Source organism: Notolepis coatsorum, assembly GCF_963971535.1.
Source record: "Notolepis coatsorum genome assembly, chromosome: 14".
Classification (NCBI taxonomy): domain Eukaryota; kingdom Metazoa; phylum Chordata; class Actinopteri; order Aulopiformes; family Paralepididae; genus Notolepis; species Notolepis coatsorum.
In genome coordinates, this window is record NC_140178.1 from 98,459,979 (window position 1) to 98,474,275 (window position 14,297).

A 14,297-nucleotide genomic window follows, 5' to 3' on the forward strand; every position below is an offset into this window, starting at 1 on the left:
CTGCAACCCCTTAACAGTTGTGTGTATTGATGAGCCGTACTGTATTGTACCCATTCTGCAATCTGTTAATAACATTTTCAATCAATCAATCAAACCATTTTGTCACACGAATCACGATACATTTCCGATTGGACGAGGATCGCCTGAACGCATCGTCACGTCGGTTGGACACAATCACAGCGACGACACGAATCAGTGCAGAATAATAAGCACAACACAGACAGAATGTAAGCGAACGGCCCACAGTCATTATTATGAAGTAAACACGAGAGAGAGAGCGAAGAGAAGCAAATATGAGTTGAATCTACCAAAAAAGGTTGAACTAATGGCCCGCTAACATCAGGTAAATGACGTGTTTCTGATGTGCAGACTCTGTATGTTTTGATGATGTCTTCGCTTTGCCAGCCCGCTGCTGCTGCCAACGTTAGCTGCACGGGCTGCTAATGCTGTTAGCAACTAGCTACCTTAGCTAGTTATTCCAAATGTTGACAGTTTTCAGTCACATTAACGTGCATCGAGATAACATATATTTTGTCATGTTGACTCTTAACTTAACTGCCCGGTTAACTAGGACCTGGACCGGGTACGACTAGACTAGAGAGACTGCGTTTATAGGTACCGTTATGTTGTTCAACATCCATAACGTTCTGCAGGAAGTAACGGTAATTGAAAGGCCACCGTCGGCAGTGTGTAGCATTATAGGCAGAGATTATTAGTGATAATCTTGGTTTCCTTTTTTGAACGCATGTTAATAACGTCATTAGACAACATTTAGGATAATTTACTAGCAGCCATGATGTGGTAACTGTCATGAGGAGGAATACTGTTCTCCAAACTACTTTGTTACTATTACAGCAGTGTTGGCTTTGTTTTGGTTTATTTGTTATTGCTGCTTAATTACATGGTTATTAGATCTGACTAAATAAAAGGTAGCCTACTGCCTTTTAGTGTTAACTGTCAGAACAACCAATGAACCAAGTCTGTTTTCAGTGTGTACGTTTTGTGTTTCAGTATAAGGCCATGCCAGCTAAGGGCTACGCAGGGAATAGGGATTGAACATATATTACTGTTTACATACCTGTATGATAGCCATATGTGTATATATAATATATATATACAGTATATAATTAATATATTTACTGTTGGATATATCTGCATATATCCCTGTCCACATACATGTATACATACCTGTGTATATTGTATATATATATATATCTATATCTATCCAATACCAACTATTACATATGTACCACTACCCTGGAGGGCTTACTACCATAATATATTTACTGTATCATTCACTATACATTAGACTGTACATATATCAGTTTAGCGTATATTACTCAGTAGCTTGTTATATACATCACATTTAATCACTTGTATTGTTAATGCACTTTACTGTTATATTTTCACTCTGGCTAGATGACTACTGTAGACCTCAGTATATCTTTACTGTATTTATTTACTGTATATTTTATTCCATTTTTATTCTATTCTTATCTTAGGCAATTTGTTTTGTTATTCTTATTCGTGACCTGTTCTGTCTAAATGTTTAATGTTGAGCGATTTTCAGTGTCAAATTTCCCTCTGCATAATAAAAGTATTTCTATTATATGACAACTTATTTTTGTTGTACTGTAAATGTGTGTGTGTGTGTGTGTGTGTGTTGTAGGGTCACCCAGGTGTGTATCGAAGCCAACAGACTTGGCAGATAGTTAAAGCAGTAGGATGCCCATTCCTCCCCCTCCTCCCCCGGGGGGGCCCCCTCCTCCCCCAACCTTCAGCCAGGTAAACACACGACGCACGCAACCCATTTTATTATGTCTCACTCCGTGGACATAGCAATGCACAGCAAGGCCTAACAAAATTAATAGTTGGTTTCAGGTTGGTTGTCAGTTTGGCCATGGGTAGGTAGGGAATTTATTTTATTTTATTTTTTTATTTTATTCTTTCCCACGGCGACTATGGATAGGGAATTTCTTTATTTAATTAAAATGTTCACAACAACATGGATGCATGTACTCTGCCAGCATGTTTAATATCCATAATACTAAATGTTTGACTAAGATTTCTATGAAACTGTATTCTTAAAAAAAAAAAAAAAAAAAAAATTGGATTTTTTTTTTTTTTTTATTTTTTTTTTTAAAACTCATAAAATATATCTGGTCGCACATAAATCGGCAGGGTCGGTCGGCAACCTGAAACCAACAATTATTTTTGTTAGGCCCAATGTTTATACTCGATGCTTAATGCTATTGTCATTCAAAACAGTCCGTTACCATTTGTAATAATTACATTACCTCCACTCTGTCTGCATAATGCTAAGCTAGCTTCCTCTTTTCATTCATCTCCTCCTTCCCCCATCTCCCCCCTACCTCTTCCTCCTCACTGTATCCTTTTCTGTCTCTTCCTCCTCCCGCTCCGCTTCACCCCCTCCTCCTCTCTCTTCTCTCCGTGTATTCTTCCTAGATGGTCTTGACAGCTTACTGGAGCCTCAGGGCAAATGTCATGGCTCTGCAGTATCAAAGACTTGTATTAACCCCTGTGTGGTTGTGGTGTTAGTTACTCACCCAGTGGTCACAGGTCTGGTGGACCCACACCATTATTGGGGTTTTAAAACAATAAAGCCATAACAATTATCAATTATCTCAATTACAAGCAATCTAGATGCCAGGGCCCTGTTCCCCGTACCTGGCTAACTGAGTTAGCCGGATAATTTTCAGCATAGCTTGACTTAAGCCAGACATTTCCGTTCCCCGACGTCGGATTTTCTAAATCGCCATGGTAACAGATCAGAAAGTTTGAACCTGGTCGAGGGCAGAGTTTAGTTCAGTTAGCTGGATAACCTGCATGGCCACACCCTCGCAAAGAAATCCCAGCTTGCTTCCTGAAATAATTCTCACAGTCTAGATCCCATTATACCATTCTGAATTATGTTTTTGTGCTTCGTTTGAAATGTAAAATAATAGGTCTACCTAAAATGCTGATAATAAATCATTCAGCCTATGAATTTACTTTGTCCTATATAATGCACGTCATATTTATACGGATACGGCGATCGCGACACACAGTTATTTTAATAACGGACTAAACGGATCATTGCAAATGTGAATCCCGCAGGGATATTTTTAATGAATGAAACCTATCGGGCGATTTGGCTCTGATTAGTTTAATATTCTTCGCTGTGTATTTGCTTAACGGAGCGCCCGGATTGTGTTTCATTCAAGCTGAAGCGTCTATGCGTGGATTGTGGATATGAATTATGAGGAATCTGAATCTGTGGATTGTTTAATTGTATCACTGTCACTGTGACAGTGTCACATGTTATTGTGATATTGTAACTAGAGCTGCCGCGGTTACTGCATTACCGCGGTATCGCTGTTACGTCACGCCCACCGCAGAGTTAAACTGAATACCGCATCACCGCTGTTTTTTTTTTTTTTTTTTATGTTTATAATAATTATTATTATTATATAATTATTATTATAATTATTATTATAATATATTATTATAATTGTGTATAGCCTATTTTCTTCACGCCATGTGGTCGGAAGTTTCCACTCGCAGTTGCGCAGTTAACATTCTGATCGAACCCCATGTGCGTTGCTGCTATACTGAAATCGACTCAAAAGTAAACATGGATCTTGTAGCTAAACCGAATGTAACTTCACCTGTTTGGGAACACTTTGGCTTTGAGCCTGATGAAGAGGGAAAGCCTAAGAATGTAGATGAGGCAGTGTGCCGCATTTGCAGCAAGAAAATAAATGTGATGCGAGGAAACACGACAAATCTGGCATCGCATCTCAGGACCACTCATCGCCCTGTACACGATGAAATGAAAGGCACCGCATCTACCTCGGGAGGTACCGGCTCGGCACTGCGCCAGTTAGGAGTTGCCGACGCATTTGCCAGAGTAACAAAATATAATCGAGACAGCAACAAGTGGCGAGCCCTTACAAAAACTGTAACAGAGTATTTGGTTGCGGAGATGGTGCCCTTCCGGACTGTAGATAAGCCGTCATTCAGAGCTATGCTTCAGTCCTTCGACAAACAGTATGAACTGCCAGGCAGAACATATTTTTCGGAAACAGCCATACCAGAAATGTACTTTAAAGTAAGAAACGAAGTCGAAGCACAGATAAAAGAAGCGGACCATTTCTCTGTCACAATGGACATGTGGTCCAGTGTAAATATGATGCCCTACATGAGCCTCACGGTGCACTACCTCACTTCCAACTGGGAACTGAAAGCCCAGTGCTTGGAGACCGTTTTCACACCAGAAAGCCATACAAAAGAATATCTGGCCGAAACCCTTCGCTGCTCATTCCGAGAGTGGTCTCTGGATGAGAGCAAACTGACTTGTATTACTACAGATAATGGGGCAAATATTATTGCAGCAGTGGGGGAATTGGGCTGGCAATGGCTAAACTGTCTTGGCCACAATCTTCACCTGGCTGTCACCAATGCGATGACATCAGAGAAGGAGCGCACTGCACGAGCCATGGGTCTGTGCCGAACATTGGTCACCACGTTTTCTCAGAGCTGGCAGAAGAAAAGAAAACTACGGAGAGAACAGGATGAACTCAAAATGCCCCGAAAAAGCTTAGTTCTGGTGAGTTAAATAGCCTATATAGCCATTTAAATTTCTATATTAAATGCTTCAGTTTAATTAAATATATATTTGTACGTTAATAATAATATTTACATTTATATATTTATAATTACCGCATAAATCCTCATCTTGCACCATGACCTTTTTACATACACTGAGGCATCAAGAGGCAATACTTGCCCAGATGCTTAACAAAATAAATAGTTACTGTATGAATTTTCATCTCAAAGAACGTATTTGAAATAAGTGGCATTGTCTGCGGCTATAACGTTTACAGCGTATTTTACGTCTATTGGCAATAATTATTATTAGAGGCTCCATCCAGTCTATAGATATCAATTAATTGTCATCTCAGAATAAATATAAATGGCGTTATCTGTGTTTTTAGCTTATCTTTTACAGCTCTTTTACACCTTGGGCAATAATATTACTCGTTTTACGACAACATCCTTAGCCTACTCTTGTGTTTTTTTTCTTCTATTAAACAGGATTGCCCTACCAGGTGGGGTACGAAGCAAAAGATGGTAGAGCGAGTTTTGGAGCAAGCTCCTGCCATTCGTAGAGTGTTAGTGGATGACCGACGCAGCCAACATTTGATACCAACTTGGCAGGACATAGCGGTCCTTGAATCTGTCAATGCGGCACTCAAACCGGTGCAAGACTTCACAGATGCACTGTCAGCAGAGAAAACGGTCACTGCGTCTGCTGTCAAACCGGTCTTGGACCTTTTAACAACAGATCTGCTGCTGCCAGCCCAGGAAGACACGGAACTGACTTGCCTTATTAAACGGAAAATGGCCGAGATCTTAAAGAAGAAATACAGTCTACCCGCAACACAGAAGCTACTGGAAAAGGCCTCGTTTCTTGATCCCCGGTACAAGAACAGCACACCCAGTGAGGAACTGACCGATGCGCTCTTGGAGGAGATGATGGAAATCCCCGAACAGGATGATGCGGCTGCGCAGCCAAGACCCAGTACGCCAACAGGCGGAGGAGACAGAAAAAGGAAACTGGCAGACCTCCTCGGCAAAAAAATAAACCAGACGCACTCAACGCCTATTCCCAAGAGACTGCGTGCTGACACAGAGTTGACCAAGTATGTACAAGAGGAAGCCATGGACTCTCATTCAGATCCTCTTGCATGGTGGCGCGACAACCAGTCCAGATACCCACTACTTGCAAAGATTGCCAGAAAATACATGGCAGTATGCGCCACCAGCACTGCATCTGAGCGGGTGTTCAGTGCAGCGGGGAATATTGTCACTCCATTGAGAGCATCTCTCAAACCCGACAATGTTAATATGTTGGTTTTTCTTGCGAGGAATTCCAAGTCGCAATAGGATGAGTCACTTCAAAGGCCTTTGGAGAGAGCTGGGGAGAGAGTAGGCTAAACTAAAGCGGAAACATGGCCTTTAATTTATTATGCCTTTTATTATTTCATTATTGTTTTGTTTTATTGTCCAAGCAATTGCCGAAATAACGTGCGCTTTAGAATTTTTTATTTATTTCTTAACTTTGCAATGCAAATAAGTGGCCTTATGTTCATTTAAAAGCTACCGGTATGTTCAAGGCATTGTTTATTCCATATATAGCGGCTAAAATTGAGACAATAAATGCGAAAATGGCTTTTCATTTAATTTATTAGACCTTGTATTATTTCATTATTGTTTTTTGTTTTTTAAACGAGTGGGCCGGCCTTTACAATGAATGTGCACTTTATGTTTTATTTGTATTTTATAACTGTTTCTGTTATATGCACATTTAGTTTCAAGAACAATTTGTTCTGTGTTCTTGCCAGTTGCAAGTGTCAATAAACAGTGTTCAGTAGCCTATGTTGTCTGTGTTTCACTTTCAATAACGAATGCGTGCTTGCCGAATCCCAAACAATATTCATGCTGCAAAGTCATCCTCTAAAGATAGACATTTAGCCTAGAGGCAGGCTATATGCTATAAAGAGTAGACTACTACTACTACTACTACAAAAAAAGAAAAAATGCATTCAAACTTTTTTTTGTGGTTACCGCGGCGGTTGGAAATATTTCGCAAATTTGTGTGGTAAGGAAAAAATCAATACTGCGGCAGCTCTAATTGTAACTGGGTTTAAAATATATGAGGAGATGCGCTGTTTGATGGATTTGATGACGTGACGTGACTTGATCAATTGAATGAGCCTTTGACGTTTTGATTAATGAATTTGAGAAAATGCATTTATCTTTTCAAGCACTGTTATCTGATGATGAACATGAGGTGTCACTGGTATAAACCAAAGGTTAATCAATTCAATGCATGTATGGATGAACAGATTAAAACCTGATTAATAGTGTAACTGCAAGCCTCCCTCCAAGCCTCTCTTTGGGAACCATGTATTTATATAGTACATAATACCTAAGCACATACAGTACAGATATCCTCATAATATAATTATTATCAATTAGATATACTATTTGGGCTTGTTTTTATCCTTATTCTGAAAGAGTTGAACAAATTATTTTTGCTAGCAAGATCTCATTTGATTATTCATTCCATTAAGCCTACATGCCAGCAGTCACATTTAAAGAAATATAATCTGATTTATTGGGGTAATGAGGGACTTAAAATTTGCCTATAGATATGCATTTAACTTGTCGGCGAGGCTATTGAGCCGTACTATATTGTACCCATTCTGCAATCTGTTAATAAAGTTTTAAATCAATCAATCAATGCCGTTAGAAAATCAGGATTTCTGCGATCGACACCTGTTGTCTTTTCAACTGAGGCGGCCGGGCGCAATTATCCTGAGTATCAAGTCTGGTTTGAATTAACGAGACTGAATCAGCGTTCGAGGAACAGGGAAAGCGCGGATTCAAACATCGGGTTAATTGAATCTGGATAATGGGACTTTTGATCGACTTAGTTGAACCAGGTACGGGGAATAGGGCCCTGATAGTATATTTTTGCCATTGACCTCTGCTAGATCACATTTATCATTAAAAGTGCTATTTGTTATTTTTGTGATAATATGTGATATGTGTTTGTAAAGAGAAAAAACATAATCAAGACATGAATGGAATAAATAATGTTTAACTTGAACAATATAAATGAAACAAGGTGGAGGCAGACAGTGGACGGACACAGTGAACCCTTTTGTTGAATTTTTACCATATTTACTTGTTTTCACCTACAATTTCCACACTTTCTGGTCCAGTGGACCTGAACACCATGTGTGTATGTATGTAATATGAATGTGTAGGGGGGGCGCACAGTGTGCACTCAATGAAAATGTGTTCTTTTATATGGTCTTCACATAAAATGAACCAAGGCCATTGAGTCTCAGGTTAAAAAATAATTGTATCATTTCTCTGTTAGTAAACATTGAACACGGGTTCCACAGACCTGGGCCCTCATTCATCAACGTGTCTTACGCACAGATTTGTGCTTAACCTGTGCGTACGACCATTTCTAAGCAAAGAGTGGGATTCATCAATTTCAACTTGAACTTGACTTCGTGCTTATGTGTACGCACAGCTCGGAGCACACTTAGCTGACGCCCAGTGGTAGAATATATTATTACAACAAGGAAATGAGCTTCTGTGCATTAGTTTCAACACTGGCATGTTCTGTATGAACCGTAATTCATTATAGTTCATTGTAAAATAGCAACAGTAGTGTAATTATGGTCAAAACCCTATAAATAGCATTTGGAATAATAGATATTTCTCTCAGAATGAATGCAGCATGGTTTATATAGCGTTATCGGAATATACGGGGCGTAGCTCAACTCGTTATTATTTTGCGCACAGACCGCAGAAACACGGGAACGTTTTGATTATATTTAAAAGGCTTTACGTTAAACGAAACAAGTGGAATTTCGAAGCTGTAAGCAGAATACAAGTCATATGAACACCCACGATATAGTGTTCTTCCCCCTTTTTACTGTATAAGAAAGAATAAAAAACGCATTGCAATGACACCAGATAGTGGACAGACTATGTAAATATGATGATGGGATTCAAGTTCGCGTTTTTGTTGATCATAGGCATGCTGTCAGAGTATGATATCTTAATCAAACATTCTAGAACATTTGTCTCACAGATCATGTCATAATAGAACATAGGCTATGGCATGGTCCATCGTGATATTGTGTAGACTGTTATTACTGTACCGGTACCACCCATTGTGACAACAGCCTTGTGAGTCCCGCACACAAACATGATGGAATTCAAGTTCATGTATTGAAAGGCAGGCTACATCATACATGCAGTGAGATTCATTGTTCTTGTATATGCTCTCGTATTATTGTTTATATAGGCTACCCAATACTGACATCAAAATAGATTGTAGTATGCCTCTAGAAATCATATGCAGCAGGTAGAAAATTGACGGAAGATCCATCGCGATTTGGAATAAAATTGAGGAGAACTTTAATCCCTGGGTATTAATCAAACAACATGGGAAAAGGCAGTCATATTCCAGCACGGTCTTTATTAGTGTTTGCGCTGCCCAGGCAGCAATGGTTAATAGATATCATATCCGACATCACCGTTCTCATAACACGCTTCCCTCGGCTTAGTCCATTTTTCCACATTTCATGGGGGTATTCCATTACCGTATATGGTTAATCGGGGCGGTTCTGGTATGCAAATACTTAAAACAGTGCACGAGCTCAAACGTAGGATCAAAGTCATATTTATCAAGACAGGTGTGCGTAGAACCTGTGTACGCACGTGTGATGAATCCCGTTTTTTTCGTGCGTGCACTGATTCTAGATTCTGTGCTTACGTGTGGAAATAGAACATATTCTACGCCACGTTGATGAATGAGGGCCCAGGACCCTATTCCCCGTACCTGGTTCAACTAAGTCGATCAAAAGTCCCATTATCCAGATTCAATTAACCCGATGTTTGAATCCAGGCTTTCCCTGCTCCTCGAACGCTGCCTGATTCAGTCTCGTTAATTCGAACCAGACTTGTTACTCAGGATAATTGCTTGCGGCCGCCTCACCTGAAAAGACAGCAGGTGTCGATCGCAGAAATCCTGATTTTCTAACGGCATTGATTGATTGATTGAAAACTTTATTAACAGATTGCAGAATGGGTACAATACAGTAGGGCTGGGCGATATGGCCAAAAATGATATCGCGATAACGATATCGATAACAATAAAAAAAAAATCGATAAAAGAAAAATCGAATATATAACATATATATATATTTTTTTTTAAACAACAGATGTATGTTTATTTTGCAGCAATTATTTGTCGTTGCCGCCATCTTTAGTGTTACATCCCCTCACACTCCAGTTCTCAGGCTGCAGCTTGTTTGAAAGCGAAAGTAAACCGGCTTTTCTGCTGGCTGTAGCTCCAGGGGAGTTGAACAGTTCTGGCTCTGCTAGTTTCTTTTCTATCTTTTGGCGCTTTTTTGGTGGACAAACCACCGCACATGTGCACCGTGACTCATGACTGGAGACTAGCTCTGCTAGCACACATAGCCTACTGTGTACAGACGGTTTCAAACTGTATTTTAAATTAGAAAGCAAACAAAATAAAAGAGAAAAATAAATCTCAATTTGGTCAGTATTGTCATTTGGACAAGCAAAGCCATTACTTTAAGTTGCAGGCAAGAAAGACAAGTCTGTCCACTGTCTCTGGTTTTAAAACTGCCCTGTTGCAGGTCCAAAAAAAATTATCGTTATATCGCCCAGCCCTACAATACAGTACGGCTCAATAGCCTCGCCGACAAGTTAAATGCATAATCTATAGGCTAATGTTAAGTCCCTCATTACACCAATCAATCAGATTATATTTCTTTAAATGTGCCTGCTGGCAGTAGGCTTAATGTAATGAATAATCGAATGAGATCTTGCTAGCAAAAATAATTAGTTCAACTCTTTCAGAATAAGTAGATACAAACAAGCCCAAAGAGTATCGAATTGATACGAATGAATAGATACTTATGAGGATATCTGTACTGTATGTGCTCGACTTAGGTATCATGTACTTTATATATAAACAACGTTTTCAAGGCGCGACCCCCGAAATAACGGTGTCAGAGAGGCTTGGAGGGAGGCTATACAGTTTCACTATTAATAATTTTTTTTTTTTTTTGATCCACTTTTTCTACCATTTACCTTTTTTTCTCCCATCCCAATTTCGTATCATCCAATTCAACCCTCCCCTGTCACGAACGCTGTTTCTTGCCTCCCACAAGCCGGCTGCAATGTGGACTAAGTCATACATAGCACAAGTCCCCTCCGGTACTTGAGGTAACAGCAGTCGCATCTTTTCACCTGCGCAGCTCGATCTCTCAGTGTCGAGGAGTAACGCGTGGGAGGCTCACGCTGCCCCCGACACTTCCTGATTCTACTGCGCAGGCGCACCAACCGACTTGTAGGAGTCGCTTGTTCACAACGTTCGATCACTCATTCAATTTCTCAAATCCGTCAAACAGCGCATCTCATCAGACATTTTAATCCCAGTTACAATATCACAATAACGTGTGAGTGACAGTGATACAATTCAACAATCCACAGATTCAGATTCCTCGTAATTAATATCCACAGTCCACGCATAAAGACGCTTCAATTTATGCTTGAATGAAACACAATCCGGGCGCTCCGTTAAGCAAATACATCCACAGCGGAGAATATGAAACTAATCAGAGCCAAACGCCCTTGTGGCGCGTACCATAGTGCCACGCGCATCTACGCGGCCGACCCGGGTTCGATCCCAGCACCCGACGTTATTTGTCGCATGTCCTCCCCACCTCTCCTCCCGTTCGCCCTCTCCTCTGTCGGTCCTGCGTGACCATGAAAAAGCTGTAAAAATGCTAAAATATATATATAAAAAAAAGAAAAAAAATCCCAGCGGGATTCACATTTACAATGCTCCGCGTTATTAAAATAACCACATAGTGTGTGTATCGCACCTCGCGAGCGCCGTATATATGACGTGCATTATTTAGGACAAAGTAAATTTATTATCAGCATTTTAGGTCTATTATTTTACATTTCAAAAGCCCCCTCTAGAAGAACGAAGCACAAAAACATAATTCAGAATGGTATAATGGGATCTAGACTGTGAGGATTATTTCAGGAAGCGAGCTGCATTTCTTTGCGAGGGTGTGGCCATGGTTTATCCAGCTAACTGAACTAAACCTTGCCCTCGACCAGGTTCAAACTTTTTGATCTGTTGCCATAGCGATTTAGACAATCCGACGTCAGGGAACGGAAAGTTCTGGCTTAAGTCAAGCTATCCTGAAAATTATCCGGCTAACTCAGTTAGCCAGGTATGAGGAACAGGGGAACACAAAGCAAGGGGTTAATAGAACTGTCTATAAAACTGTCTCAGTCAGGGCCCACTCTGCGCTCTCTATCATGGATGATGCTCTCTCTCATGGATGATGCACTCTGCTCTCTCTCATGGATGATGATGCACTCTGCTCTCTCTCATGGATGATGCACTCTGCTCTCTCTCATGGATGATGCACTCTGCTCTCTCTCATGGATGATGCACTCTGCTCTCTCTCATGGATGATGCACTCTGCTCTCTCTCATGGATAATGCACTCTGCTCTCTCTCATGGATGATGCACTCTGCTCTCTAACAGGGATGATGCACTCAAGTTTCAAGTTTCTTTATTATTTGTCATACAGAAATACAGAATACTTTGCATGAAATGTTCTGTTTCACTCCTGAGAGTGTGCTAGATAATAATAAGATAGTATAAATAAGTAAAAAATAGAAAGTCAAGAAGTCAAGTAAACACAAGTGTAAACAACAATTGTTCAGTATACCTCTATATACAGTATGTACATCTGGTACAAAAATGGTGAGGTATAGCTTAGCTTGTGGTGCCACCGTTGTGGTGGTGAGGTGCAATAAGGAATGAGATATGTGCAATCCCCTTACCAATAATATAAATATAAAGTGTAATGTGTGATAAAGTGGGTGCTACAGTGTGTTGTTTATTTAAAGTGAGTGTGTGTGCTGTGGGTGTGTTGCTGGCCTGTTATTGTTCAATCATTGTTCATTGAGCAGTCATTGTTCATTGAGCATCCTGATGGCCTGGGGATAGAATCTCCTTCTCAGTCTCTCTGTGCTTGCCATGAGACTCCGGTATCGCTTGCCTGTCCACAGCAGTTCAAAGAGGCAGTTGTTTGGGTGGCTGGAGTCTTTGATTATTCTCTTAGCCTTGCCCATGCACCGCTTGTTGTAAATGCCTTGGAGAGTGGGAAGCCCCCCTCCAATTGTGCGTTCGACTGAACGGGCCACTCTCTGTAGTCTGCTGCGGTCTTGTGCAGTGCTATTCCCAAACCAGGAGGTAATATTGCCAGTCAGGATGCTCTCTATTGTGCATGAGTAGAAGTTCTTGAGGATCTACTGACTCACGTTGAACTTCCTTAAGCGCCTAAGGAAGTAGAGGCGTTGTCGTGCCTTCTTGATAACACTGTCAATGTGTGTGGTCCATGTCAAGTCCTCGGATATGTGGACTCCGAGGTACTTAAAACTGTTCACTCTCTCAACCGGTGCCCCGTCGATGCTGAGGGGGCTGTAGTCCCTGACCCCCGACCACCTAAAGTCCACAATCATCTCCTTTGTTTTGCTGACGTTCAGGGAGAGGCAGTTCTCTTGACACCATCCCGCTAGAACCTTAACCTCCTCCAGGTAGGCCCTCTCGTCGTTTGCAGAGATCAGGCCCACCACTACTGTGTCGTCAGCTAATTTGATGATTGTGTTGTTGTTCCGCTGTGCCACACAGTCATGTGTGTACAGACACAGCCCTGGGGGGCCCCTATGTTGAGAGTGATGGATGAGGAGGTGCAGTTGCCTGCTCTCACCACCTGGGGTCTGCCCGTCAGGAAGTCCAAGACCCACTGGCAGAGGTCATAGTTCAAGCCCAGGTCCCTGAGCTTGGCTATGAGTTTGGAGGGGACTATGGTATTGAATGCTGAGCTGTAGTCGATGAATAGCATTCTCACATAGTTCCCCTGCCTCTTGTCAATGTCCAGGTGTGATGCTGCTGTGTGCAGCACATGGGCTATGGCATCCTCCGTGGACCTGTTGGGGCGGTATGCAAATTGCAGGGGGTCCAGGTTGATGGGGAGGGAGGAGCAGATGTAGCCCTTCTCTAGCGTCTCAAAGCACTTCATGGCTATGGAGGTGAGAGCTACAGGGCGGTAGTCGTTGAGGGAAGCAGGCTTGGATTTTTTGGGTACAGGGATAATGGTGGACTTCTTCAGACAGGTGGGGAAATATGTCAGTGAATACAGGGGCCAGTTGGTTGGCACAGACTTTTAGGACGCGGCCGGGGATACCGTCCGGTCCTGCTGCCTTACTGATATTCACTTTCTTAACACATCCACCACCATCCACGCTGTAAAGCGTTATTGCCCGCCATGCTTTGACCGCCAGATCTCGCTGTACAGCGTTATTGAGATCAATATTTAATTTTTTCGCCATGGCATTCATAATTCATATATACACCTCCGATGCTGCAGCTGGACCCTACGGCTCAATACAACGACGGCTCAATACCGCCGCCTGGTAGATGGTCGGGCGAGTTACACTCGAACAACAGGAAGTGGGAGGTGTGCGTCGATTAAATTCATCCGGCCGTCAGACATTGTTGCAAGGCTCCCGACAGACACTATAGTACATATCGATCGCTTTATAAACTTAATAATCAATATGATTTCGGCGTTTATTGCGACATA

The 14,297-nt window shown here is 41.4% G+C and overlaps 1 protein-coding gene across 1 annotated transcript in view; it reads left to right on the plus strand.

The window, feature by feature from the left end:
• Positions 1–208: 208 nt before the first annotated feature.
• Positions 209–14,297, plus strand: part of LOC311240329 (WAS/WASL-interacting protein family member 2-like) — a 40,149-nt gene continuing 26,060 nt past the window's right edge. Inside the window, exons 1-2 of the mRNA XM_084328908.1 lie at positions 209–343; positions 1,670–1,785. Coding sequence (XP_084185034.1) covers positions 1,726–1,785 — 60 coding nt within the window. The 5' untranslated portion in view covers positions 209–343; positions 1,670–1,725. The remainder of the gene's footprint in view (positions 344–1,669; positions 1,786–14,297) is intronic.